The sequence below is a fragment of the Pipra filicauda genome, unplaced genomic scaffold, assembly GCF_003945595.2.
Source record: "Pipra filicauda isolate LSUMZ 115617 unplaced genomic scaffold, ASM394559v2 scaffold211_size2331000_pilon, whole genome shotgun sequence".
NCBI lineage: Eukaryota > Metazoa > Chordata > Aves > Passeriformes > Pipridae > Pipra > Pipra filicauda.
The window spans coordinates 1,829,117-1,855,456 of record NW_024104323.1 but is presented as its reverse complement, the minus strand read 5'-3'; the positions used below and the strand labels follow the sequence as shown (position 1 = coordinate 1,855,456).

General features: G+C 41.9%; 1 protein-coding gene across 4 annotated transcripts in view; it reads right to left on the bottom strand.

The window, feature by feature from the left end:
* Positions 1–10,933: 10,933 nt before the first annotated feature.
* The window catches only part of BRIP1 (BRCA1 interacting protein C-terminal helicase 1), a 95,883-nt gene continuing 80,476 nt past the window's right edge, over positions 10,934–26,340 (bottom strand). For 3 of the 4 annotated variants that reach the window (XM_027744936.2, XM_039381068.1, XM_039381067.1), the window contains one exon: positions 10,934–11,118. In XM_027744936.2, coding sequence (XP_027600737.1) covers positions 11,026–11,118 — 93 coding nt within the window. In that variant the 3' untranslated portion in view covers positions 10,934–11,025. The remainder of the gene's footprint in view (positions 11,119–26,340) is intronic. The other variant, XM_039381069.1, reaches the window with a different exon arrangement.

The window sequence follows — 26,340 nt, the reverse complement described above, 5'->3', positions numbered from 1 at the left end:
CAGTGGGTTTGGGTTTTTTCCCCCCACTGCTTCCCAAATGGGCAAAGGCAAAGAGCTGAAATCCAAGTTTGGAAGTCGGGAGGTACTTGTGTGTTTGGGTGAATCCATTCCAAGGAAGGGGCTGATGGATGAGGGCCCTGAGGCCACCACAGTGGGTCCCGTTTCCACCAGGACAGTCCCATACCCCCATTCAGCAGCTGATGTGTGTGACTGGTGTGGATTTTGTAACCAGGATTTGGAAATCACTACAATTTTTGCATGCTGAATAGCTATTTATATACATATATATTTTATATATATATATATATAAAGATATATATATATCACAAATGCAGGCCACATGTCCAATTCAGCTTTGCTTTTTACGAATGAAATACTTAATAAAAATGAATGTTGCAAGGTTTGTTTTTTTTTTTTTTTTTGAAAGACATCTATTTAAGATTTTTTTGTTTTTTGTTACACACCTCTGATGTAAAAACTAAGAACTGGTTAGACGAAAAAACATATATACTACAGATAAATCTTTATTAGAAACCACATTAGATACAGGTGGTAAGGAATTTTTAAATGTTTGTTACATAGCATGGACATTTTATTTTACATATCAGAACATAAAGTCATTTTACTACTATAAGCTGTCTCTGGGTGCATTTCAATAATTAGTATAAAAATGTTCCGTGGTTAATTAAGATGCCTCGTCTCTCTTCTGTCTCCTGCTGTCTGAGTACACCAACCTCACACTCCCCCCTTTTTTTACCACCTCAAAGCTCCACCATCACACTTCACAGGGGTTCGGTTTCTTTGGGAAAGGACTCAGGAATTGATCTGAGCACACAGAGTTAAAAGCAGACACTGCCCTGACCACGAGAGCACCAAATGTTCCCGTGCTCACGTGCAGCTCAGTTACAGTGACAACGGTGAAGAATTCAGAGTTGGAGGGAGGGGGGAGAGGTCTGAGGGCGTCACTGCCCGTGGTTTGAAATGCTCAGTTCATTTTTTAAGCTGACGCTGGATCAACACTGAACCAGACAAATGCTGCCACCACAACTTACAAATTAATGGGGTCAGCAGCCCGGGGTGCAGATGACAGGCTGCCTGGATCTTTAGCCTGTTTTACAAATATGACTAAAAGAATAACAGTGTCATTTTTAATGAATAATCACTGCCTTTATTTTTAATCATTTTTCACACACCTCCTGCTCACAGCTGCAATATTTATTGATTTAAGGCAGTTTAAAAAGCAACTCCTTTAAGAGTTGCTCCAGCAGCTTTCAATCAATGCAGGGGATGTAGAGAAGACTTGCCCATGGAATTAATCTGGGTTTTACCTGGTGAGCACAGAGCAGGCACTGCTGGCAGCCTTTGCAAAGGGTCTCAAATCAGTCACAAGTACCCTGGGAAACTCTGTGCCAAATAACAAGCTTTTCCTTATAAAAATAGCACATGATGTTTGTGAGCACAGGGGCTGACTGGGAAAGGCTGAGTTAGCATAAAAACGTGTAAAATTTGGATAAATGCTAATCTGGTCATCTGGGCTCCTTTTATGGTCACTGGAGGGAGATCAGACATTTAGATTAAAGGATGAATCATTCCCTGGTGATGATCTTTTTCCACTCAGAGAAGTTCAGCCACTTAGAGCAGATTTCCCATTTCTAAATGGCCAAAAACCAAGTCAGTGGGATCCCCCTTCTCTGTGACTTTGACCAAGGCATTCGGACAACACCGAAGAGTGGTGAGCTTCCAAATCCCAACCTGAGCACAGATCCAGAGCCAGCACACCCCCAAAGCACCTCCTGCTTGGGTTAATCCATGGAATGGAAACAGGTGGCTGTTTTTTTAGTCTGGTTTATTTTTTCATCGCGAGATTCCCGCCCTGGGTTTGTATCCAATCCCAAGCTCAAGGGCAAGGAGGGCGGCTCTGGTGTGGCCAGAGGAGGCACTTGGGATCCACTTCCTTTATCCCATGTCTCCCACCTGGGTGCTGAGCCTGCAAAGCCCTGGCAGGGCAGGATCCACCCTGCAGTGCCTGTTGTGGGCAGCCCAGCTCAGAACCAGAGCACGGAAATGCTGAGAGTCCTCGAGGGTTCGGTCTCTTTGTTTTTCCAATCAGAAACACTAAACTGTGGACATCACTAAAAAAAACCCCCAAAAATCCCAAAACCCCAACAACCTGCACAGCTTTAAAAGAGATCAAGCGTGCTTACTGTGTCCCAGTTTGATTTACTGCACTTTAAACAGCTTTTAATTCTCAAGAATGTGGAGTTTCACGTGTGGGGAGGCTTTTCCAGCCCCGGCCCTTGATGGTTTGCTGGGAATGGCAATCCAAGCACGGCCATTTCAAATCAGATTAAAGCAAAAATTAGCAAGTGAGAAAAACTTGGATACACACGAGGCCTGTTTTCCCTTGATGTGCTCTAATCTGTGCTAGAAGGCACGGGGAATTTTTTAATTCTGTTTTTCTTTAAGGTAGATGTCCAAATTTAATATTGGCTCAAGCAAGCTCAGTTCCACCAAGCCCAGGAGCACTTATGCCAAGCTTGGACTTCACTCTAAATAGAACAAATATTTGTATCAGCTTGCTGAGAATGTGAGTAACAGGAATATTTGCCAAAATTTAAACAAGCTAAACTCGAGTCCTGCCAAAAGCCCCACCATTCAATTTGGCATCATTGGCAGCTCACAGGCTCAAGAGGGGCCTAAGTCTGGCAGAGCTGGGGTGTTTTTGGCAAACATCAATTTATTTTTTTTTCTCTTTCTCTCTCTCTGCATTTTGGAAAATTTGTGCCTCTCTGTATTAATTTATGATGTCATTAAATAATTCTTTTTGCAGCTTGTATAGAAAGAATGTTTCTTTTGAAGATGAGAACTCCCCTGAGGATGGTTATAGTGCAAAAATTCCAGCCAGAGGGGAAAAAAAACTCCTCTCTCCTTGGCCACTCATGTTTCTGCAGTAGTGCTTCAACAGCGAAAAAATTTACAATATTTTAATTTAAGGACCTGCCCCAAGGAGGTGCCATGCACTTGACTGTGACAAGAGGTAGCCTAAATTCAATGTGATTAGAGGGGTTTTATTGCTGTGATAATAGGCTGGAAGAGAAATCATGAGCAGGTGGAAAACACCAGGTTTTGAAATGATTTGCTCTCCACAAAGCACAGGATCAATATTAAAAATGAAAGAGAGGAAAATGTTGGGAATGGTACAACCGAAGCAAAAAGCCTTGTCCAACATGAACCTTATTTAACTGTTCAAATGTCACCCTGGAGTTACACAGGGTGTGAAAATTGCACTCCTAAGCCTGGGCCCACCTTTGAACCAGGTCCTGAGAGAAGGAAATAAAACAGTGAAATAATCAATTAAAATCAGGATAATTGTGATTTTTGTTAATTAGAAACTTGTTTAACAAAAGAAAAGCAAAACCCACTGGAATGAAAACAGGAGGAATGGCTACAACAGGTCAAAAGGCTCTTGTTCCACAGAAAAATACTGGTGGGGAAGAGGTTTGAAGGAGTATTTGGCAAATGCCAACATTTTTCATCTGGTTTTTGTTGTTGTTGTTGCTGTCATTTTCCCTGGTTTTCAGCAAACACTAATTTCTGGCTTTTCACCATACATTTTGAGGAATATTTTCAGTGGGGTTGTATTGACAAACTGCTCAGAAAAGAAAAATGATGTGGGGTGTCAGCACCGTCTCCATCCTGAAGGACAAAACTTGACAAATGCAGCTTCTAGTTGGGAGGTTCACACTGATAGGAGGAAGCTGGGCCAAATTTGTGTACTCAGCCCCTGCCAGCAGGAATGGACACATCCTTGAACAAGTATTTACTAGAGAACAACATGTCCAAGGAACAATATGTACAACTATTCCCCCTCAACAGCCTCGGCCTTACGTCAGGCAGACAACAACGTGGGATGCACTTCAGAGTATTTTTTGTGGTTCTCATGCCAAAAACCAAAAGGCTCAGTCCTGTTGCTGTTGAAGTCAATAGGGAAACTTTTATAGACTTCAGTATAGCAGGACCAGCCCTCTAATCTGCCTTTCACCAAGCCCAGCCTGCAGCCCTGGCTGTGCAGTTTAGGAATGAGCCACAGAGTATTTGAGTTTGATGGATGACACAGGGACACTGTGAAAATTACACTTTGCTCATGCCCAGTGCATCTGAGCAGCTACTGAGAGAACGGATCTAATATTGTATTGTATTTAATAGCAGTCGTGAATATAATACACAAATGGGCACCTCAAAATGTAAGAGAATAAGACTCGAACCACTGATTATCCCCTCGAAATCCAAGGACTCATTTTAGCCTGAAACTTTAGAGCAGATTGCCCTGGACATGAGGAATCAATCATGAGACATCCTGGAAAGGTGATGAACTCCCTTGGTACATCAGAGTAATATGAAACAGTCAGTGCAGGGGATCCCCAGGCAAAGGGGACGGCTCCTGAGCAGGACACAAATGGAAGTGGGGAGAGGGATCAGTTCCATTCACAGGAAAAAATTAAAGTAGCCACAGTGTCTCACCTGATCAGACATCTTTGTGTAAGGATTCGGTCTAAGCCTTACTCATGAGAACACCAAAGGTAAGGAAGAGTGAAAGGATTTTAGCCAAATAAAAATTCTGCTTTAAATGAATCTGTTCTTCCTGCTCATCCTTTTTAAGACACAGCAAGTTCAAAGCTTAGGTAGTTTCCCCCCCTCGTTCCCCCTTTCCTTCCCACCATTTATCATTATGAAGGCAAGCAGACAGGTTAGAGGCAGGAAAACCTTCCACTGGGATTTCTGTCCAGTGTCACAGCCCAGGACTAGATTTACACCCAGCTTTAGAACCCAGCACATGCCTGTAGTTTCTCTCCATTTCCTCAGCAGTAACATGTGAGGGGAAAGGGGTTTTAGCTTTGGTTAAACGTTGCCCAAGCACTCCAAGCCTGGGAGGTGTCAGTGCAGTGGGATGGAGGGGTTTGCTTGAAAAACCAAGAGGGCAAATATTGTCCTTCAACTCATACAGGACATTTAGTGATGGTTGGAACACTGATGGCCCTGTGGATCCCCTGACCATCCTCCCCAGAGTGATACAGAAATATGGGAGCAACAGAGACATGAAATCAAGAACCTGGAGACTGAAATCCCCCCAAGCTCTGAGAACCCCAGGGAAGTAAGAGCTGAGGCAGCACATCCCCCGTGAGGGCTCTGCTGTGAGCTCACTGCTGCAGACACAGCCCCTCTCCTCCCAAATACTGAGTTAAAGGTGCAAAGAAGCCACTACTAAGTCTTCATTTGGACCAGTTATTACAGAAAACCAGCACATGTGAAGCTAAACCCCCCATACTTACCTGTATTCCTCTGAGCTGTGAGAAAACAGCTCCAACTGCAGGCCAAGGACGTCATGAAATTCAGGATTTACAGATGCTCATTCCCTCAGCAGCGATGCAGCCCTCAGGGAATGACTCCTGCACAACATGGAAATAACATTCACTCACCTCTGGGAAGTAGTTAATTAGATTGCTGGAAAATCGGTTTTCATCCTATTAACTGCAAAAGAAGGGGAAGCAGGAGGTCAGTAACCAGGAACTCGAGATGAGGAAAAGGTGAACTGGAAAACTAAAAAGGGTGAGAAAGGGAGAAAAAATGAAAATTAAAAAAAAAATTAAATATAAATGCCCTCTTCTTGCCACGGAGGAAAAGCAACTGGTAAGAGGCAAACAAGTTGAAAGGTTTGGGTTGTCCACTTGTTTTAGCCACTTCTCTTATTTCATAAAGAACTATGGGTAACACAGGCAGGCTTCTCACAGCCTGAAAATGTGCAAAAGAGGAGAAAAGTAACTTTTGTCCTATTTAAGACAGACTAAACATCCCCTTCCTCCTGGATCTCTTATTAGTTCTTCAGTTAAGTTCAGTTTTGCAGGTATATGGGCCAGTCTTGATAATAAAATAATCCTAGTAATTTCCAAATGACAGGGTATTCTCCTACCACATATTCTGTATGACCCTTTCCTGACAGGCTAATACAGTAATAATTCCTCACTTGGCTCCAGCACCGTGCTCAGATGTTTCCTTGGAAATACTTTGTTCCTTTTCTGTTGTTTCTCGCTGGGGATGGAGATCCTTTGTGTGGCAATGGTTCCTTGAATTGGTTTTCCACAGCATTGCCTCTTTTGTGTCCTTCCCAGCTTTCCTCTCCATAGATACTGAAGTGCACCATTTCAATGAATCATGCTTTCTCCTAATAAAATATTATTTGAGTCCAATGCCAAAGGCCAGATTTCTATAAAAGATTCAGAATGAGCAATAAGTACAGCAAAAATGATTTTTGTTCTTCTGTCTTTCCCTCCCCACCATCCTTTTTGGGGGTCAGAGACTCCTTAGAAGACCAGTAGCATTAGAAGAACTGATATTTTATATCTTTAATCTTGTTTAAGAGACACCTTTTGTGTTGGAAGCTGAGTAGGGAGGTGTTTTTGTCTTCCTGGGAAGGACCATCAAGAGCCAGTTCTTGGGTCAACAAAATATGTGTTTTCTAATTCCTCTGGGGTCAAAGACTTTTCCTGAGCTCTCAAAGCCCAAGGGGAATCTCCCTGGTTGTTCCTCTCCCCTTCCCACCTCCCCTCCTGGCACAAAGGTGACCCAGAGCCCAGTAAAGTGTTCAACCAAATATTTGGGAGGGTTCCGACGCAGAGCAAAGCTGAGCCAGGGCTTCCTGGCAGCATGGAGAGCTTGGAATGAGGGATATGGTTACTGGCTATGAACAGCCATTACCCAGAAATTCAGGAGGAGGATAAAAGGCAGCAGACAGCCCAGTAAAAGTCACTGTAACTCAACCACAGGGGTACAAGGAGGAGTTGCTGTGCATGGCCCACCTCACCAGTGAGTGACCACAACCCCTCTGTCCTGGTGGACACGGTGGCTCGCCGTGTTCTGGGTGTTTTGTTGCCTAAACTGGCAAAATCTTCAGCTTTTCAAGGTATCAACAATGTCTTTCAGGTGTTGGTACAATGTCCTGAGCAGGGGAACAACTGGGAATTGCCAATATAAAGTGATAGGAAAGGCTGTCCTCACATTTCATTTAATAGGGTACATTCCTTTTTGTAATATTGCTGAAAGTCTCTCAAATATAAATGAAACCAAAACTGTTCTTTTACTTACTGCTAATAACAGCCAGTTGTACTGTCCTTGACAGCCACATATAAAAACATTCAAGAAATATTTTTAAATGTCTTGCTCTGTGGTAAAATACTGCACTATAAAGGAGACTTCTGGAGATGTTACCTAAATTAGCCTTGTTCAAATGCCTCTGTGATATTTAATCATAATAATAAAAGCCAGAGTGCTTTTGCCTTTCCATCAGAAACTAGTTTTGCTGGTCCCAGCTCCATCCTGCCAACGTGGTGTCGTGGTGTATAATTTCATAGACACAAAGACACTCCACTACCATAGCTCTCATTATTAAACAATATATTTTAATTGTCACCACCTTTCTCATATAGACATGGGCCAAATCTACCCCTTATTGGCTTCAACCGAGCTCCACAAGGGATGGATTTGGCTCAATATATATAAAACATACAGCAAGTCAAGCAATAAAAAGCAATGTTTGGGTTTCTTTTTTTATGGCACTCGGTGCTTTTTTGCCATAGGAACACACATGCCTGGCCAGTAAAATCCCATGATAAAGGACTGAAGTGTTTAAGACTTCATATGCAGAATAGCCCTCGGTGTTTAATTACAATAGCAAAGATGCCATGTTATAAAAGCATTTCTTACCTGGAGAAGGGATCCATGCTCTCCAGTGAAGCTTAATTACCCAGGACACGCTGGGGTTTCCCCTCTGGCAATAACCTCTCACACCAATAACTCCTCTATTCCTTTTGACATCGGAATAGCTGAATATCGTTAATTTTTGGTCTAATTTCCTTATTTGCATTGCAGCTTTCCAGTGGTGAAAGCACTGAACATTAGAAGAGCTTCATTCCTGGGACATTCCTCTTCCCTTCTTGCCGTTTTCCCTGGGAATTCCGCGCTCCCTCAGCCCGCTCTGGCACTGCTGCTGCTCCCCCATCTCCCCTTCCCAGCACACTCAGCTCCAGATGGAGATTTATGCATTTCCCCCTCCCGTGATCCTTTCCTGCTCCACCAGCAGCTCCATCCCAGGCCCAGAAGATGCAAATTTCTGCAGAAATAATTTACTTAAGAGGTTAAAGAACAAGCTGGGAGTGCCAAGCCCTGCCGAGGCCGTGGTTTTACAGCCCTCACCCACAAACACACAAATCCACAGGCAGGGCACAGAGCAGCACCTCTGGAGCCCCCAAATTCCCCATTATTGTGGGGAAACCGAGTCTTCAGCATTTATTAAGTTGTATTAGATTTACAGTTCAGGCTTCTGCTGAGGTTCATAAGGAGAAGATTCGAGTTTTACGCAGAAAACGCCGCTTTTTTTTTCGAGGCGGGGAGGAAACGTCTCCCTTGGCAAAGGCTGGGATCTCCAGCCATGATTTAGAATCATCACCTGCCTGATCCTCCTCATCCTCACGCCTGGATCCTCGGCTTTTGATGAAGGCAATTTCCTGAGTGCATGTGAGAGCCTGTGGCTGCAGCCTGGAACAATCCTGCCTCAGTGCTTCCCTTGTGTTGTTGATCCTTTAATTTCCTCCAGCCCCAGCTCCTGCAGGGGACTAACTCGAAGTTTTATGCTACTCTTTTGGACTAATCATTTACGACTGACTTAAAAAAAAAATAAAAAAAAAAAAAATAAAAATCCCTTCTCTGCTGCTACTGCTCCATGGAAGGGTCACTAATTGGGATGTACTTGTGGCCAAACAGCAACACAGGCTTAACAGCAACCTAAAAATCCTGCCCAAAGCTTTCTAACCAGAGCAGTTCTTTAGAATCTTATTCCAAAATTCCAAAATCACCTCTGCAGTGCAAATTCTCACACCTTGAAAAGCCAGGCCAGCAGAACGTCGTATAAAACTGATTAATGGGTGAAATCACAGCGTCGAGAGAAAGATCTCCTGTTCTGATGGCTCTGAGGGTTACACACAGGGCTCTTACCGCTTTATATATTAAAAACACAAAGTGGAAGAGTATCTGCAATTACTGAGAGAAAGGCACATGCTGGATTAACATGTGCCTTAGGGCTAACTGCTGACTAAGGACAAAACAGGAAACCAGATGGAATACAGAAGGGACATACATTAATTTCTCCAAATTGTTGATGTTAGTGCTCAGTAAAATGGAGATCAAACCAGGGGTTTTATTATATAAGAAAGCCAATATTCATTTAAGGCTATTTTTGTAAAAAAAGACCTATTAAATTCCAACTTAAAGCTGAGAATCTGATGCTCAACCCTTAGGCAACGGCCTTATATTTTATTTTATCATGTTAATTATGTAATCTCAGATGCACATCTTTCCAAATGCATCGTTTGAATAGTGCAGCTTTTTTAGGCTGTTCTATTTGGGAATATCACAACAGTTGTGACCCAAGCTTGAACACACAGACATGAACGATCAATTATTATAGTTATTTCTGTATTTTCATCCATTTCAGGTGATCAGATTGTCCTCGAAGAATTTTTTTTTTATCAAAGGGTAAATTTGTACAACGTTTGATGCATTTTACACACAACTACCACCATAAACTATTGTTAAATCTTTAAATTAATACATTAAATTTAAATTAAATTTAAATTAAATTTAAATTAAGTACATTACTTAAAGTAATTTAAGTACATTGTGAAGACCAGAATTGGGGTTTGCAGCTATTTTTGGCCCCATCTCAGCTCAGACTCACTCCCCCAGTGTGGCTGAAAACGAGGAATTCAACCATTTCCCACGCTCGTGATAACACTTAAAAAAATTAACAATTAAATAATTAAATAACAATTACAAAAATCCTCTGGCAGCCTAAATCAAGTGTATTCCAGGATACTTTAGGGACCAGAAAGGAGGAGATGGGAAGGCTGGAGGGGTGGTTTATGGGGATGGTTCCACAGGGCAGGACCAGCCGATTTATTCGCTGCTAATTCCGTCCTTAGACGATCAGACTTAGGCTGGGCTGATTTCAGCAGGAAAATCTCTGCCTGGAGATCAGCACTGGGCTCAGGCATAAGATCCTAATTATTTGAAAGGCATTTGTTTTCATAGCTCCTTTTTTTTTTTTTTTTTATGTGTCCAGGTCGATGGCATTTTAATGCCTTATTAAAAGGTTGTTTTACAGCAGCCCGTCTGTTCCCTCTCTGTGCCCGTGTCTGCGCTCTGGGCTGCAGGATTTTGCCTTTCATGCTGCAGGATTTTGCCTTTCCTGCTGCCCAAAGAAATATTTTCCAAATTCCCTGTAAAAGTTGTCGATATTTCCCCAGACAAACAGTGTGAGGGTTTTTAACCTGCTCTGAATTGACACTGAGACGGGAGATGTGACATCCCTGTCTCTCCATTTATGACCTGCTTCCAAAAAAGGTTCATTAAAGGATATGCTTGGTAGCTTGGGCCCAATTTTATATGACTTTTTAATTACATAAACAACTGCAAATGTTTTAATTTCTGGTTTCCTTTAATTCAATTTAAATCACAGCAATACAAAATATGCCAACACTCCCCTACCATGTTTCCAGCCCAGGCCTCTAAATGCACAAAACATAAAAAAAAAATAAAGCAACTCAAACTTGGAATAAAATGGAATTGATGCAAAGTTTTTATATCAGATCACTTTGAAGTGCCTGAAAGGTAAACAAACATTCAAATGTCAAAAGGTAGATTTAAATACGACACATTTACCAGCATTCAGACAGTAATCCCAGTGAAATATTTCTTTTAAACATGTGGTGAAGCCTTTGCTTTGTTGAAGTCAAATGGCAGAACCCCCACTGAGTTCAATGGGGCCAGAATTTGTACCCAGGTAACTCCTTCCCATCATTCACACCCAGATATTGTGCTGCCTCTCCACTTGTGCTGAACAACAGCTTTGTGGGAGTTGGCATTCAATAACAAAATACTTATCTGTCTTATTAGTCCTGATGAATACGTGGCCTTTTAAGATAAAGTATAATCTGAATTGCCTGTTTTCAGTCCTTGAGGGTTCTGCAGCAGCCAGCAGAAATGAACAGCTGATGGGAGCAGCCAGACCTACAAAAGAAATAGTATTTTAAAAGTACTGTACTTATGGGGGGGAAAAAAAAAGTTTTGCCTTTGTACATAAAGAGGTCTATTCATTAAAAGAAGTTTTTACAAATGTGGTTATTTCAAATAGTTAAAAAGTGTGAAATACACTTTAAATGAGTGAAATTCGTGGGTTTTCCTCTGGGTTAAATATGTGCCATACTAATAAAGCTCTCCTCACACCTCCTCCTAACTCAGAGGCAAATGTTCTGAATTGAGGGAGCTCAGCACTTTGCTGGAATGGACCATGAGTTCTCCAGGTCCCAGCTTTGTAAAGATTCCTGGGCTTTAAAGGGATCCAGAGGATCCACAGGATGTTCCCTGTGATGCAGGTCAGCATTCCTGGGTAACCTGTAGGAACCCAGCAGTACCACAGATTTACAACAGAGCTTTTACAAACCTTCCAGAACTGATTTCCCAGTGTTTGACCCTTCCTACTGCTTGAAAAAAACTTCAGACAGCTTTAAAATGAAACAAATGTGTCAAAATCTGATTATTTATAAGCACCCACTTTCCTTGCTTTTGTCCTTTCAGTTTTCAGTGCCCAGCTGAGGTATCATTGTTTAACATAAATGTGTTCAAACCCACTTCCCTTTGACTCAGTAACTCTGCAATCACAGTCTGTGACATCACATGTCAGTGAGACACTCAGAATGTAACATGACATCTCCATGATGGTTTAGGTACACAAAACCAAGACATTTTGGAAAGCATGACTTAGATACAAAAAAATTTAAAGCTGAAACTCTGTTTGCTGTCGCAAAATCCCCTCGAATTTTCATAAAACTTGGTTTAACGTAGCAAGGAAATGATCAGTCTGTTACTTAGTTCACATGCACTGACCTCAGAAATCATAATGATATTTTATACATGAATAAGGATAAAAACACATATGTCTCAGCCACGTGGTGTTCCACCAGCCCTTCACTGAGGTACAGATTTTCTTTGCTTCATCTGCTGGTAACGAGGGAGAATTGAACAGCAGCAGATCTTCCTGAACACCAGCAAATTAATAAATTTCAATTTATTGCCACATACTTATGTCAGGAGAGAATAATGGAGGACAGAGCCATGTGTTTCCTCAATACAACTGTGGATTTTAACAACACAAAGTCCATAACTCTGTGCACAGCAGGAATCCTGCAAAAGGATGTCTTTGCCCACCGCTCCAACTCCCCATCCCGAGGGAACACAGACTTCCAGGAGAGCCACTTGGACAACTGGGGATCAAACTCCTACTTCCCTGGTCCTCATGTTCTGGGATAGGGAAGCATTAGGGATGAACCTCCAAGGCTGCTCTGCAGATAAAGCTGTGCTGGAGCCTGTCCCACCCCATGGGAGCCCAACATTCCCCCCTTCCACGCTCCGGAGTGCCGAGGATTTGTCCAACCCATATATCCTTCTCCAAGAAAACGACAGCGAAAGCGCTCTCCAGATTTAACCACTGTCAGATGTTCTTTGAGCAGAATATTAATTTCTCTCCTGAGAACACAAATGTTTGGTTGTAACAAGCCATCAGCCCCTCAATCCTTTGATTTCCTCTGTCAGTGCTGCCCCCAGACCACGAGCACGAGCATCTGTGTCCAGCCTGGGAGGTGTTTGAAACGTGGGGAGGCGAAAATGGGAGCAGTTACAAGAGGTTTTTTTTTTTAAAAACAACAGTTTTGAAAACATTAAATCACACCGTGCCAGCCACTGAAATGGTTTCCTTCTCACCAAACTCCTGCAGCAGTTTTACAATATTATCAAAGCCACAAGAAAATCTGCCTGAAATAGTAGGAGGAATCCTTAAAAAAAATGCTTAAAAACCCCCAGAAACCTTTACCTGAGTGTCACTGCCTGGAGAGCTGGACAAGACTGCCCTGCCTCCATCTTCCTTTTGTCTGTGAAACCATTCCCTGGCTGGCTGTGTACTCACAATTAATCACTTCTGCTTCCAATGATCCACTTGTCTTTGGAATTCATGTCAGGTTGATCACAGACCATTTGTAAATACATCAGTTCACATTTCAATGTTTTACTTTGTACCAAGATACCATCTAGAGAGAGTTAATCTGATCCAGACATGCTGGACCACAGCTCCTTCCCATCCTCGAAGTGTTGCAGGTGCCAGGCTCTCCATTAAAATTAATTTAGAATTTAGATTTCTTAGTGCAAGAGAAAATCATCCTTCCCTTCAGAACCAGCAGCCAAACTTTCTGTAAATGCTTGGCTCTTAAAATACAATTCCCACCACACCAACCTTTATTTTGGTAAAAAGATACTCAAGCAGTAGCTGCTGGAGTAGTTGAGTGCTGGAGCAGGAAAATCTCCTTACTCCAAATCAGTTATCTTCAGACTCTCTCCTTCACCTGGGCCACTTAATTAAAGAACATTTCCAGGGATTTAATTTGTAAGACAACACTTCCAGCACGTATTACTCTATTACCAGTCATAATGAACTCCAAATCCTCCCATAGTTTATCCATCATTTTAGCTACATTTCTTGCTCAGAGGAGGATGAATTCTCTAAAGCAGTTTCCCACCTTTGGAAAGCTCCATGTCTGCCAGCAGTCACTCTCCCTGCTTGAGCCCAATTTATTCTTTTCCAGTCCCACCTTGTCCAATAACTCCAGTTGGAGAAAGGGGACTTTATTCCATTCATTTCACAGATCCTAATATACATTCAAAAAGTAAACTGCTCAAATCTAGAGAAAAGCTTTGAGCTTTATCCTCATTCCTTGGAGCTCAGCACTTTCAGCTTCATGTCCTCACATTCCCTGAACTGATTGAAGAACATTCCCTAGACATTTCTGAGGCTCTGTCCTGGCCAGCCTCAGAACAGCTTTTATGGCCAATTTTTTCATAAGTCTAATATTAAACTGAACTACTTCCTTTATTTTTTTTCCCAGCTGCCAATTTTCCTTGTCTTACAAACGAAGATTATCACTTTTCCTAATTGTCGAGCGAGGGCAGGGATCAGATTAGGACTGTCCCTTTCCATCACTCCTTTTACAAACCTTGACTTACAGGATTTGGCTGCCAGGAGCTCCACTTTCTGCCCACCTTTCCAGCCCTTCCTCAGGGCTGGGATTTGAAAGGACCAGATGTGCTCCTCCCAAAGCCCCCAGCTCAGAAGTAGAAGTTTTGTTAGTTTTGAAGTTGATCTAAAATATCCCACCAGACTATTTTTAAATTTCAAATTACAAGTATTTTTTTTCCTCCTCATTTCTTATCTCACTGACTGGCAGTGATTTTGTTATACTTCAAATGTGACCTAAGAGTCTTTAATTTCGCTCCAAAATTAATATTTTAGCTTCTATCTTCATCTGAGCCAAACTTTCCTCCTTTCTGCTGTTTTGTGGTAATTCCTGGGTGATGGCAGTCAGATTGCTGGACCAGACAGTGACCTTGCCATTCAGCCTTGGAGGTCTGATTCCACCCTTCCCATCCGGCCTGAGAATTCCATAGATGTCCCCAGACCTTCTTTCTTATCACAGGTCTCAGTCCTTCCAGAAAGGGCTTCCAGATGTTGCAGATTCTTGTTGCAATTCCATCTGGCCCCCTTTGATTCCTGTGAGTCCTGCAGAAAAACAAGGCACTTGTGAAAAAAAAAGAGAAATAAAAAAAAAAAAGAAGCAACAACTTTTCAGATACTGGTGTTTAAAAACACTGTCTGGATGTTCTGAATTAATATTGTGCTGGAAGAAGCCAAATGGCTGCATGCCAAGGCTCAAGCCAAGGTGTATTTTTATGGCAAAGCTATAAACCCACAAAATAAGTGGTTTATAATGGAAATTCTGACACACTTTTTAATATTAAGAGCAGAAATACGCCGGTTGTGGCAAGGAATTGTTTGCCAGCTGTGGCACTCACCTGTCAGCTGCGCTGCCTGAGGGATCCTCCTGCAGCTCATCCTCCTTCAGCCACGTGCTTTGGGGGCAGATGGGGCCAGTCACACTCAGCAATTCCTTCTGGAGCCCTTCAAAGCCCTTCTTCTGGCTGATTACAGGGAAGAGCACAACTGGGAGTCCCAGAACCCTGCAGTGGCTGAAGCTCAGGCAGAGCTTTCAGCAGCTGAAAGAGGTGGGGAGGTTTCCTTGACACTGCTCCTTTTGAGTGGCACTTCCACAGGGAAAGGTTGGGAAGAACTGTGGGACTGAGCAGAGGAAGGACTGTGGGACTGAGCAGAGGAAGGACTGTGGGACTGAGCAGAGGAAGAACTGTGGGATGGAGCAGAGGAAGAACTGTGGGATGGAGCAGAGGAAGAACTGTGGGATGGAGCAGATGAAGAACTGTGGGATGGAGCAGATGAAGGGCTGTGGGATGGAGCAGAGGAAGAACTGTGGGACTGAGCAGATGAAGAACTGTGGGACGGAGCAGGTGGCCTTGCTGTCAATCTGAAACTCAGGCAAAAACCATCCCTGGACACTTGTGGATTCCCAGAGCTGTGGATCAGCCCATGCACAACTGGAGAAAGGAGAAACCTTGAGCAATATTTAGGATATTCTATCAGTGTACACAGGCTATTGATAAGCTGTGAGTGTGAGAATAATAGAAAATATTGGCAACAATGATAAAGGACTAAAAAGAATTCCATAAGGCTGAAATATCGCAGAAATAAATACAATATCAAGCACAGTACAACTAACACAGTATAACTCTAATTTGAGTTACAGGGGCAGTTTGGTTTGCACATGAATGCTCTAACTACATTAGTAGTCTCTCACCAACATACCATTTACAAAATACATATATCTATATATCTATATATATCTCAAGGGAAAACAGGAAGAAGTGTGAAAAGGCAGAGCCATTTTTCACTTCTGTGTTCAAGATGACAATATTCAATACAATGATGACAATATTCAATACAATGGTATGTGCTGGCTCTAGATCTGATCTGTCTGCATGGCAAGTATTAAAGCTGAGATTTCCAAATACAGCTAGAGGGGTTATGGATGCTTTTCCCATCCCAAGCATCTTGATTTGCAGTCAACATTCTTCAGGAAAACCAAGGAAGAAAGGAGTCAATATTTGGTTGCCAGAACAGAAGTGGAGACCTGTGTACACACACTTACATTTATATACACAGCTTGAACTTATTTCATACTTGAGAAAAGATTGGGAGGCAAAGGGAAGGAAATCTAAACACTGGCAAATAAACACAGGATGATGGATGGAATCCCCAAAGCAGCATCCACGCCTTCTATGGTGTAAGATCAACTTTGAATGCACAGATTAACCACAACAGGAAACAACAATGCAGAAAGCTCTTTCTTTTAAATAAAATGGAGGGAAAATGGAAAATCACACATTACTTTGAATTAATCTGCACAGAAATGAACTAAAACTTTTGTGAGTATGAACCAGAACTCCTACCTTTGCTTTCAAGGTCTTCAATTAACACCCCTGGGAAATTTAAGACAATTAAATTAATCTTCTGGAGGGTGTGCTGGGTGAAGGGAAGCAGAGCTTGGGGCACATTAACTGGCTGCAGTCTTTAAGAGAGTCTAAGAGCTTAAAGACACAACCAAATTTTACTTGCAACTTGAGGATATCATTCATAAATGTGCATTAGCTTAGACAGGTAGATTCTAAGGGCAATTATAGCCTAGAAATTAAATCAAAGCTAAAACAAAAGCCATCATTTCGTTTCAAATCACAAGCAGGGCTTGGATTGGGAATGTTCTGTGGTTCTCCACAGAGCTTCCTGGAAAAACAAAATGCTGCCCTAACAATCTAAGGCAGGACTGAAACATCACTGGCCACGAGGAAATGTTGGATACAAGGCAAGGATGAGATGGAGGCTGATGGAAAGACAGAATATGGATGAATCTTAACAAAGATACTGCCAAACACACCAATAATTAGGCAATTAGGAGCTGCAAACTCAGGAGAAAGTCGATGCTCAAACGAGTTTGTGCTGGGTTAGTTGAAGGGCAGCCTGACAGCCCAGGAACACCCTGGTGGTTCTGTGCTCCAGAGTTTTCCTTTGGAACTACAACTGGTATGTGAGGCTGAAAAGCCCTGGTTTGAGCCTGGATTAGGGGATCATTCTGAGGTAACACAACCCCCCTCCTTTTATCAGTTATGGCCAATGCTGGTTTCAAATGTGGCCCAAAGCCCGTCATGCTCTACTCAGCCCACATAGCATTAAATTCCATATATGCACACATCTGCTCTGTGGACCCTTAAGTTAATTATTGTAGTGGCTCTTTTTATGATAAACCATGAGTGAGGGCATTTTTAACATTTTGTTGTTAAAGCAAACTTCTACCATCAACAGAAATAGAGGATCCTGCCTCCTGCTTTCATCCCGGATCTCCCCTGGTGTGGGACCTGTTGTACTTTGGTTATTTCCTTTTTGGGTGCTCCAAGCACATACACACAAGCACAGTTAGGAACTAACACTAATGTTTAAGTTTTAAGCTCTAAAACCAGCTCTGATGCAAGCTGGGGAGCTGCAGGGCAGCAGCAATGGGTCTGAAAGAGCCTCGGTGAGAGGGTTTATTTTGATTTTTGGGGAGATTGGGCTTTTCTTCATGATTAGTTTCTTGGTGATTACTTAGATGAATTTTTAAACATAAATTAATGCCTCTGTTAGTTTAATCTCTATTTGGATGCCATTGGGAAGGAGCCCCAGAGTGGGGAGCTCTTGTTGCTCCCCAGCCCAGCTCTGCAGATCTCCAAGAGCCACAGTGCTTTCCTTGGACCAGCTTCCCTCCTTTTATTAGCTCCTAGATGCTTTCCTGGGTAAGAAAATCAATGGAAACTGGGATTTTTCCAAAGACTTGTTTTGGTGTAAAACAAAGATAGCCCAAGAAAAGTACTTCAGGCAGAAATCTCAGGACTGAAAAATTAGACCGGTAAGATTTTAAGACCGAGTTAAAAGTTATGGGTTTTCTTGGGTTTACTTTCTTTGGAAGCAATAGAAACTTAAACCCCCCCCTTTTTTTTTTTTTTGTGAAACAATGCTCAGGACCCTTGATGGTCCAAACATCACCTTCTGATGTGATTTAAGTGATTAGTCATATTAACTATTAGATTTAAATAATTTAGATTTAAAGAGAGACACACAACTCAGACCCTTCCAGTCCAAGCAGCAGAAGAGCTCCAGTGTTTCCACTATGGCCTGGGAGCAGGATATGGAAAGTTGGAAGGTCAGTGGAAAAAATCTGTGCCACAGGAACTGCATTTTGTTCCCTTTTGAAATCAGCAGGGGAAAACCGAGGGATTCAAGCCATGGGTACAACCCCAAGCAGGGACAGTGGCAGCTGGGGGGGAGCTGCTGCAGCTCCAGGTCTGTGGTGGGGATTTGGGAAATTGGAATCTGGGAAATTGCCTCCCCAAAGTGGCTCCTTAGAGCACTGTGCAAACCTCCCCTTACCTGGGCATTGCACAGAGGCAGGGAATGGATCCATTGGGAATGTGTCACACTTTGGATGGAGCAGAGAAACCCTAAAATCGCTCAGGCAAAGATAAACCTGTTCCTTAGGTCCTGCCTAGAGCACGGGAAGGGGGTTGTGTCCCTCACTGCCAGCCTTGGAGCATGTCCATGGTCCTGACACGGCTTTGCAGGACCAGTGTTGGCTGGAAATATCCCACCAACCCAGCTCTGGGGGACAAGGGGAACCTGCCAGAGCCAAAAAAAGGGGTTTTGCTGAGGTACTTCTGCTCAAACCTCATCTGCAGGCGAAGGAGGAAACCCCACCATTCCCACGCCGAGCACAAACACGGGAGGTCCTTTCCTTGGAGAAGACAAGCCCAGGGATAATTGTTACAACAAATACTTGAAAACTTGGCTCTCTTCCTTCACCTCCACGAAACCCAACGGTTAAACCCCCAAACTGAAGTTTCTGCCTGACTTTTAGGAAGTATTTCTGCTTTGAAAGAGTTAAGAAGCGTTCCTTTGATCCTTGTGTATGAAATATTCCAGCTTTCAGAGCAATCACAGGCCACGTCCAGTCTCATTTTCAAGTCCAATTTGTGGCTTTTCACATTGACAACATTATTTTGAGGAAACACAAAAAAATAGAATTCAGTCAATACTGTTTATGTCTGGGGTGAAGTCACAGATGGTACAAATTGAAGTTCAGGTCTTCAAATTTTTCCCATCTTTTGGAATTTTAAACTGTGCCTGCACAGGACAAAACTTCTGCCTTCTCAAGGCTCCTTCCCTGCCTGGCTCCAGTTGATTTCAGGGTGATTTGGTTTCTACCTGACAGTAGGAGACACAAACTGGCTAAAAGTAAATTCTGGATCACATTAAGGATTATTTTGCTTTCCAAGCAACATTATCCTATAAGTCTATACAGTATAAACCACTACAGCAAAGAAATATTTATAGATGAATTCTTCCCACACAAAAAGAGACTGATTAGGAAATACAGCACAGAGCTTTCTTCTATCAGCATTGTACCACATACAGAGGGCTGTCTGAAAAGGTGAAATTTGGGGTAAAATTTGGGGTGCACAGTGGGAGAGACCCCTTAGAGTGAGGATTAATGGAAAATGAAGAGCTGGAGGATGTTCACGGACTCTAATATGAACCACAGCAAAATTCAAACACAGATCAACACAAATAAAGGTTTATATTGACAGGAATATTACCTAATGTAACACATGCCATTTTATATGTAATAATAATTGGAAAAAAAAAAAGGGGGAAAGGATTGGCTCAATCCTGTAAAGGCTTTAATGGGAGCACCGACAACATTTTCACATTTTCCTGTCTTATTTGTGATTGTTTTTATAAGATTGGATAAACTGTACTACCTTTAGCTGCCTTAGGAATAACATCTCTAACAGTTTGACAGTGCAAGCCATGCAATGCTCCTTGTGAAAACTGGGCAAGAAGACAGCAGTGTCTTTTTTTTGGAATTTTTTTCCTCCCAAAGAAAACTGGTACGTGCACCTTAGGTTGGAAAACACAATATACCTTCCTGTACTTTATTTGCAGTAGCATTCCTCTCATCCATTTCTACCAGAAATGAAAGCAGGAGAACATCTTCAGAAGGAAGAAAAGCTCCTGTGCCCTCAGAGCTGCTGCTCCCAAGAGACACCAACAAAATTAGAAATAGGTGGCAAAGATAAAGGGAATTAAAGGTTTGTAAAAAAAATGGACCATCCCCTATCTCTGTTCCTTTCCAACAGCCATCCCCATCTGGAATTTATTTCTAGGATGCCCATTCCTTCTCACAGGTTCAATGCTACCCCTTTCACACCACTGAACTACTGAAAGCCCTCGGAATTCCGGGCCGGAGCGGCCGGAGCCCGGCGTGTTTCCCAGGGATGCAGCTAATGTGTCAGACTTGTAAAATAGCTCTTAGTGCTGGAGCTGCATTTAGGGAAAGAGGGAAACTCACTTTAAATACTTCAGGCTTTAATATCTAGTCCATTATGCTGCAGCAAGGTCTTGTAAAGAGTCAATTATGGGATCCTTCTGATTTGATCCACATGCAAGGGAAATCCGCTTCTCTGCCTTTAAACCCCCGGCCTAAGTGTCCTGTTTAAATAATTAGTGACACTTTTTCTTTGATCAAATTGATTCACATTGTTATTCTTTTATGTTAATTTAAAGCTTAATCCACGTAAAATCCAAGACAGATCTCGAGCCATCACTCAGGGAGCTTTTACAGAAAGGCACTGGGGTGAGATTGTCCAGAAAAACACGACAGGTTAAAGACAGTAGGGAAGAAAAATGCCTTTTTTTAGGGCTTTTTTTTCCTTCTGAAAACCCGTGAATCACCAAGCCACTTAATGGCAGTAGCATGGGTAAGCAGTGGGACAATTTGGAAATAATTGGGAGTGGAGACACAAAGCTGGCACAAACTCCAGCACAAACCCCATTCTCCAGCAGATTTAATAACGAAGCCAAAACCTGGGCGTTTTCTCCTATTAAAAATGTGTTAATAATGGAAAATATTTTAAAATAAACTGCAGCTACTTTTACTTATATTCTTGTTTTCTCCTCAAAGCTCAGTTGCCCAGGTTACAGGGGAGTTACCAGCACTGAAGTTGGAATGGTTTCCAGCCAGACAGAGCTGGTGAAGGTGCTCAGCCAGTCACTACAGAGAAGAAAAAATACCTTCAACATTTATAATTTCATGTCCACACCACTGTCTTTAGTAAGATATTTCTATAAACCTATGAATGAGAGGCTGATAATAAACTTACCTCTATAAGTACAGAAATATTTAAGCTTTTTCCAAGCCCATAAATTCAACTTGCTGTACATATTCAAATAATTTGAATTAGTATCTCTCCGCTGAGGCAAAAATTAGTTACATTAATAGAACATGAATAATGATAATTTCAGGACATCAGTTACATTCTACCATAACATTTCAGATGCATATATGCTTTCTGGTAATAATTAAAAGGTTATGTTTCCAGACAGCAGCACAAATGAGGTACAGGAACTATTTTGCTAAAATCTTGATGTGTTTCTGCAAAAGATTTGATGGAGGAGCACTTACCAAGTGTCTTCTTAAAACATTATTGCAACAAAGAAATAATAACAGAAAATATTCCACAATAATTAGAGGGGAAAAAAATAAGGCAAACAAGATGACTGCTTTGTTTATCTCCATGACAAAATCCTTGAGCAAAACTGTTTTATAAAATGACTAATGGGATGTAATCGCTGCAGAATTCCCACTTGGGGCTGAAGAGCTGGGTCTGGAGGACCTCTGCTGTCCAGGCTCTGCACAGTCACACATTCCCACACCAGCCAAGGGGAACAACCTTTAGAATCTCCAATCTTCAGGAATTTCTCAGGCTCTACAGCCACAATGAAATCCTCAACATTATCTCATTTAGCACAATAAATTCAGTGCTTCTGTCAAAGAGTGTCTTTCACTCCATCATTTATAAAGTCAGAGACTGCTGGGAGAATTCCCAGAGGAGGATTTTGGTTCACCTGCTTCAGTTTGGACACTGGTGATGAAACTTGGAGACTTGGGTGTATTTTCCTGTCACCATTTCAAAGGGAGTGGAGTGAAAAGAAATTTGTAGAGAACACTGGAGACACCAAAGCCCTGAAGGCACAGCGGGTACAGGCAGGGGAGCTGTGCACTGGTAAAACCCTCACAGGGATAAGAACAGTGTCCATCTTCTGGGACAAATCAAAACCTGGAACACCCAAAAGCTGGAGACAACCCAAGAGCCCAGAGAGGCTGTTTCTGATATCACAGGACAACTCAAAGCAGCACCAGAACCAGATTAATGTAAATGAGTAACTGTCACTGCTCACAAACACCAGCCCCTCTCAGGGACAACAGAAATATCTAAGTTAGGGCTACAGATGCCAGTGAGGAAAAGAATGCCTGGATATTAAAGCAAGGAGGCACTTTTGGGGAGCAGGAGAAAGGTAAGCATTTTATTCTGCCCTTTAAGCTTGGGAAAAATTCCCCTTCTCTGTAACATCTGAGCACTGTGAATACAGAGCCTTCACAGAGCACTGTGAACACACCACCTACAGACCTGCACGTGCCACATGCTCACAAAAGCAGCTGGGGTATATCCTAATCTGGCTGAGCCACTGATTTTCTGTTATTTTAATAACAGAATAATATAATTTTTAATAATAATTTTTATTTTCAAGGAGAAGTTGGCCAGCAAACTGTTCCCTAGAAGTCACACCTGTTTCAACTGCTTAGACCTTCCAACATGTAAGAATTATGAGTAGTTGAAGGAAAAGGACAAGAGTAGCAAAAACTTGCACCTTGAAGAACGTGAACTTGCTGTTTGGCTGTGGAGGGAGGCAAAGGGAGGCTGCAGCAGGCAGAGTTCCATCCCCACCCTCCTGCCCTGGACAAGTATTCTCCTTTTAGAGGCATTAAATCTTGGCAACAGCCACCGCAGTTCCCACTTAAGCTGCAGTAAGTCCCCGTACAGAAGGGCTCTGTCAACATATCGGAGTGGAAAGATGTTTGGATTAACTAAGAAAACCTATTTCAAATCTCAGATAATAAAATGCCCTCCTTTAAATCCTAATTGCAACTTTCCTCTCGTGCCTCAGGCCCCGGCAGCAGCTGATGTGCCGCTGCAGATCAAGTGTTTAGTTTGATAAATGCGGCTTAGGGGGGTCCCGGTATTGGTGACTGCCAGAGTAGCTGAATAGGATCCAGGCTCCTAAAGGTGATTATCTGCCTAAAGAAGGAAGAAGATGAGCACAGGACAACCTTGTTTGTCATTTTGTGCACTTAATCAGACAAAGCTCATAATGCTAAGAGCTTCTCTGTACCGTCCAAAATAAAAACAAAAGCGGCTTTCAAATAAATTACACTCCCATTTTACAGAGGGGGGAAATCCAGGAGCAGGCGTCGGAGAATTGTCTTGGAGTTGCTGTTTTCCAGCAGAAGAATTTAGAGCTGGAGCATTAAATCATATTCCCAGAGTCTTTTCCTTACCCTGCTGAGGCTGGAGTTTGTTGAGGCTGGATGTCACTACACAGGACACATAAAGCAGCTTTTTTTGTTTTAAACAAAAGTCACGACATAACAAGACCTGCCCTTTTAGTTTGAATTGTTCTCTAAAAGAAATAGAAATACAATGTCCTTTGCAGGAAGACTGACAAGGTTCACTCACCAACACCCCTTCTCTGTGTTAACACCAGGTCACTGCTTTAGCTTTGTGTCTGTACAAAAATAATCACAATAAGTGCATAAAGCAATTTTAACGTGATATGACAGAGGGGTGCATTCCTCACTTATAATTTAATTTACAGAGCACTGTATTTACAGAAGGGCAGGGAGCAGTGTTCCCTTACACCTTCCTTTCAGTTTTGTTTCACACGACAAGGAAAAGAACAATTCATTTGCATAAAGTTCCCTCGACTTTCAAAAGGAAAAATTTAGAAGGGGAAACAGAAAAAAAATTAGGTTCTGCTTGAGGATTAACACCAAATCTACAGCTCTGTCACAAATTTCTCTTTTGCAAAATATCTGTGATATTTTGCTTTGCATTTCTTTAACCAAGAGCTTGTGTTAAATTTAGTTTAATACTGCTATAAATACAAATGGAGTATTAAAAACAGACATTTTCAAAATACATACAACTGAACAGCATTTTCAGTGGGGAGTGCCCCATTAGTTAAATGACAAATAAAACAAAAACCCCAAACGTGAAGAAGCAAAAAGGTGCTTAAGTAACATCACTTCAACACTAGTATTTAAAAAAAAACTAAAGGAGTCAAAAATCTCAACTGAAATGCACTCAAAGCAGAAAAAGATACACATTCAGATGGCAATTAATGTAATTCACATTATTATAATTTTACAGCAGTTGAATTCCTATTTCCTGTTGAAAAGCCCTAGTCTGCACTTCTATACAGAAAACACCTATTTATTATAAATCTATAATATTTAGCAAATAGTCAAGCAGCCAATTGTCTAAATTCTGAATTAAAGAGCATTTTCTTTACACCCTCAGCCCTGAGCAGGGGCAGGGAGAGGGACACTCCCAGAGCAGTCGTGCAAGGACCAAGAATTGCACTTTTTGGTCCTTGACCACTTCCAGAATAAAAAAAATTTCACAGCTAATTCTTTCCAAGTATCATTTATTCCCATTCATTTCACGGCTGAAAGGTTTTGATTATCGACTCTGTCACTCCAAACAATTTCCAAGTGTCTTGTAATCACACCTAATTCCACATCCAAATCACTGGCAGGATAAAGGTGTTATACTTGTAAAGGTATTTGTCCTACTTTGAACATTACCAAACTGTTTCCTCTAATCCTTTAGGAAACACCCTAATGAGGCTCATCTAATGACTTCTGCGAGTTAGGAAGGCAAACTAAAAGATTTAGCTCCTCAGTCTGTCTCTAAATCTTCTAAGTGAAAGATGATTTACAGTTAAGCTACGAAAAATGTGACCACTCTGAGGTCTGGAAAGTCTCCTCGGGATTGCAGGGAACTCCAATCAGGAGCAAAGACTGGGTCTCTCTCCCCCCAGCTCGGCTTACCTGGGCAATCAGCAGCTGCTGGGAAACATTCATTAACTTAGAAAAGCTTTCTAGACCTGTCTGAGCTTCTATTAGGAAAAAAAATGACTAGATTTTTGCACTGGAAACACTGATGGGGAAGGTTAAGTTTATAATTCTGTCCCCGAGACCTAAAACGATGGTTTTCTGTCCCACTTTGAAAAATGTTATAAAATCAAATAAAATATAAATGGTTACAGTGACAAAAACCAGTCATCTCAATGCACTGAGAGAAATGAAAAGAGAATGTGGGGTGGTTCTTGTTAGGATGGAGTTAAATACCCATCCTTTTGGAATTGAACTCCTGAAGAAGAAGAGAGGACAGTACTGACCTTACAGAAGCCATAAAACACTTACAAAGACAAGACTACATTTTGTTTAGGATTTAAAGCAAAGATTTAACAAGTGTTTCACAGTGAGCAAATCAGGAGGTGAGAAGGGGAATGGAAACTATGTAATCCAATTAAAATATAAATTTGTTTGTACCGAGCTTTCGAAGGGTGATGTTTCTCTCTTGCCTTGTCAGAGACCCATTTTCCAGCACACCCACTACAAGTTCCATCCCCACTAGCTGGGTCTCTCCTCAGCACTCCCAAATAGGCTGGAATTTGGAAGACTGGACCCAGCACTGCCCAGTTAAAACACCACCAGCTGCTCCAGATTAATAAAACTCAAGTCTCCAATAAACCAGGACTAAAATTTTCAATTCATAATTAAACCCTGTGCAGTACAAAAAACCCCAAAACTGAACCTGCAGCATTTCTCACTTAACCAGAGAATTCCAGCTAAATGATATGTGGGGACCTTGCACTCTAAAGCCAAAAGATTTAGATATATATATATAAAAGCTTTTAAGTAAAACAGCCCAGGGAATATGCAAACGACGTCTCTGAAAGTAAATTCGATTCTGATTGTAAGATCAAATAAAATTCTTCACTCCTAATTAGAAGCAAAGAGGACTATTTCCTTGCAAAAATACTTTTCTGTCTTCAAAATAAAGTTCTGTAGGTTAGGCAGGAGTTTTACAACTCATTTGATGGCCCCACAATAATCACCCAGGGTCTGAACAGCTCTGCTACAGTGACACCACTGTGCAAAAACTGAACACAAGAACCAGAAGTAAAGGAAAGACACGGGGTGGAAAGGAAAGCAGAACCTCTGAAAGGAAACTTTAAAATGGCTTAGAATGGAGGTGAATGCACATCCAATAGATTTATTCATA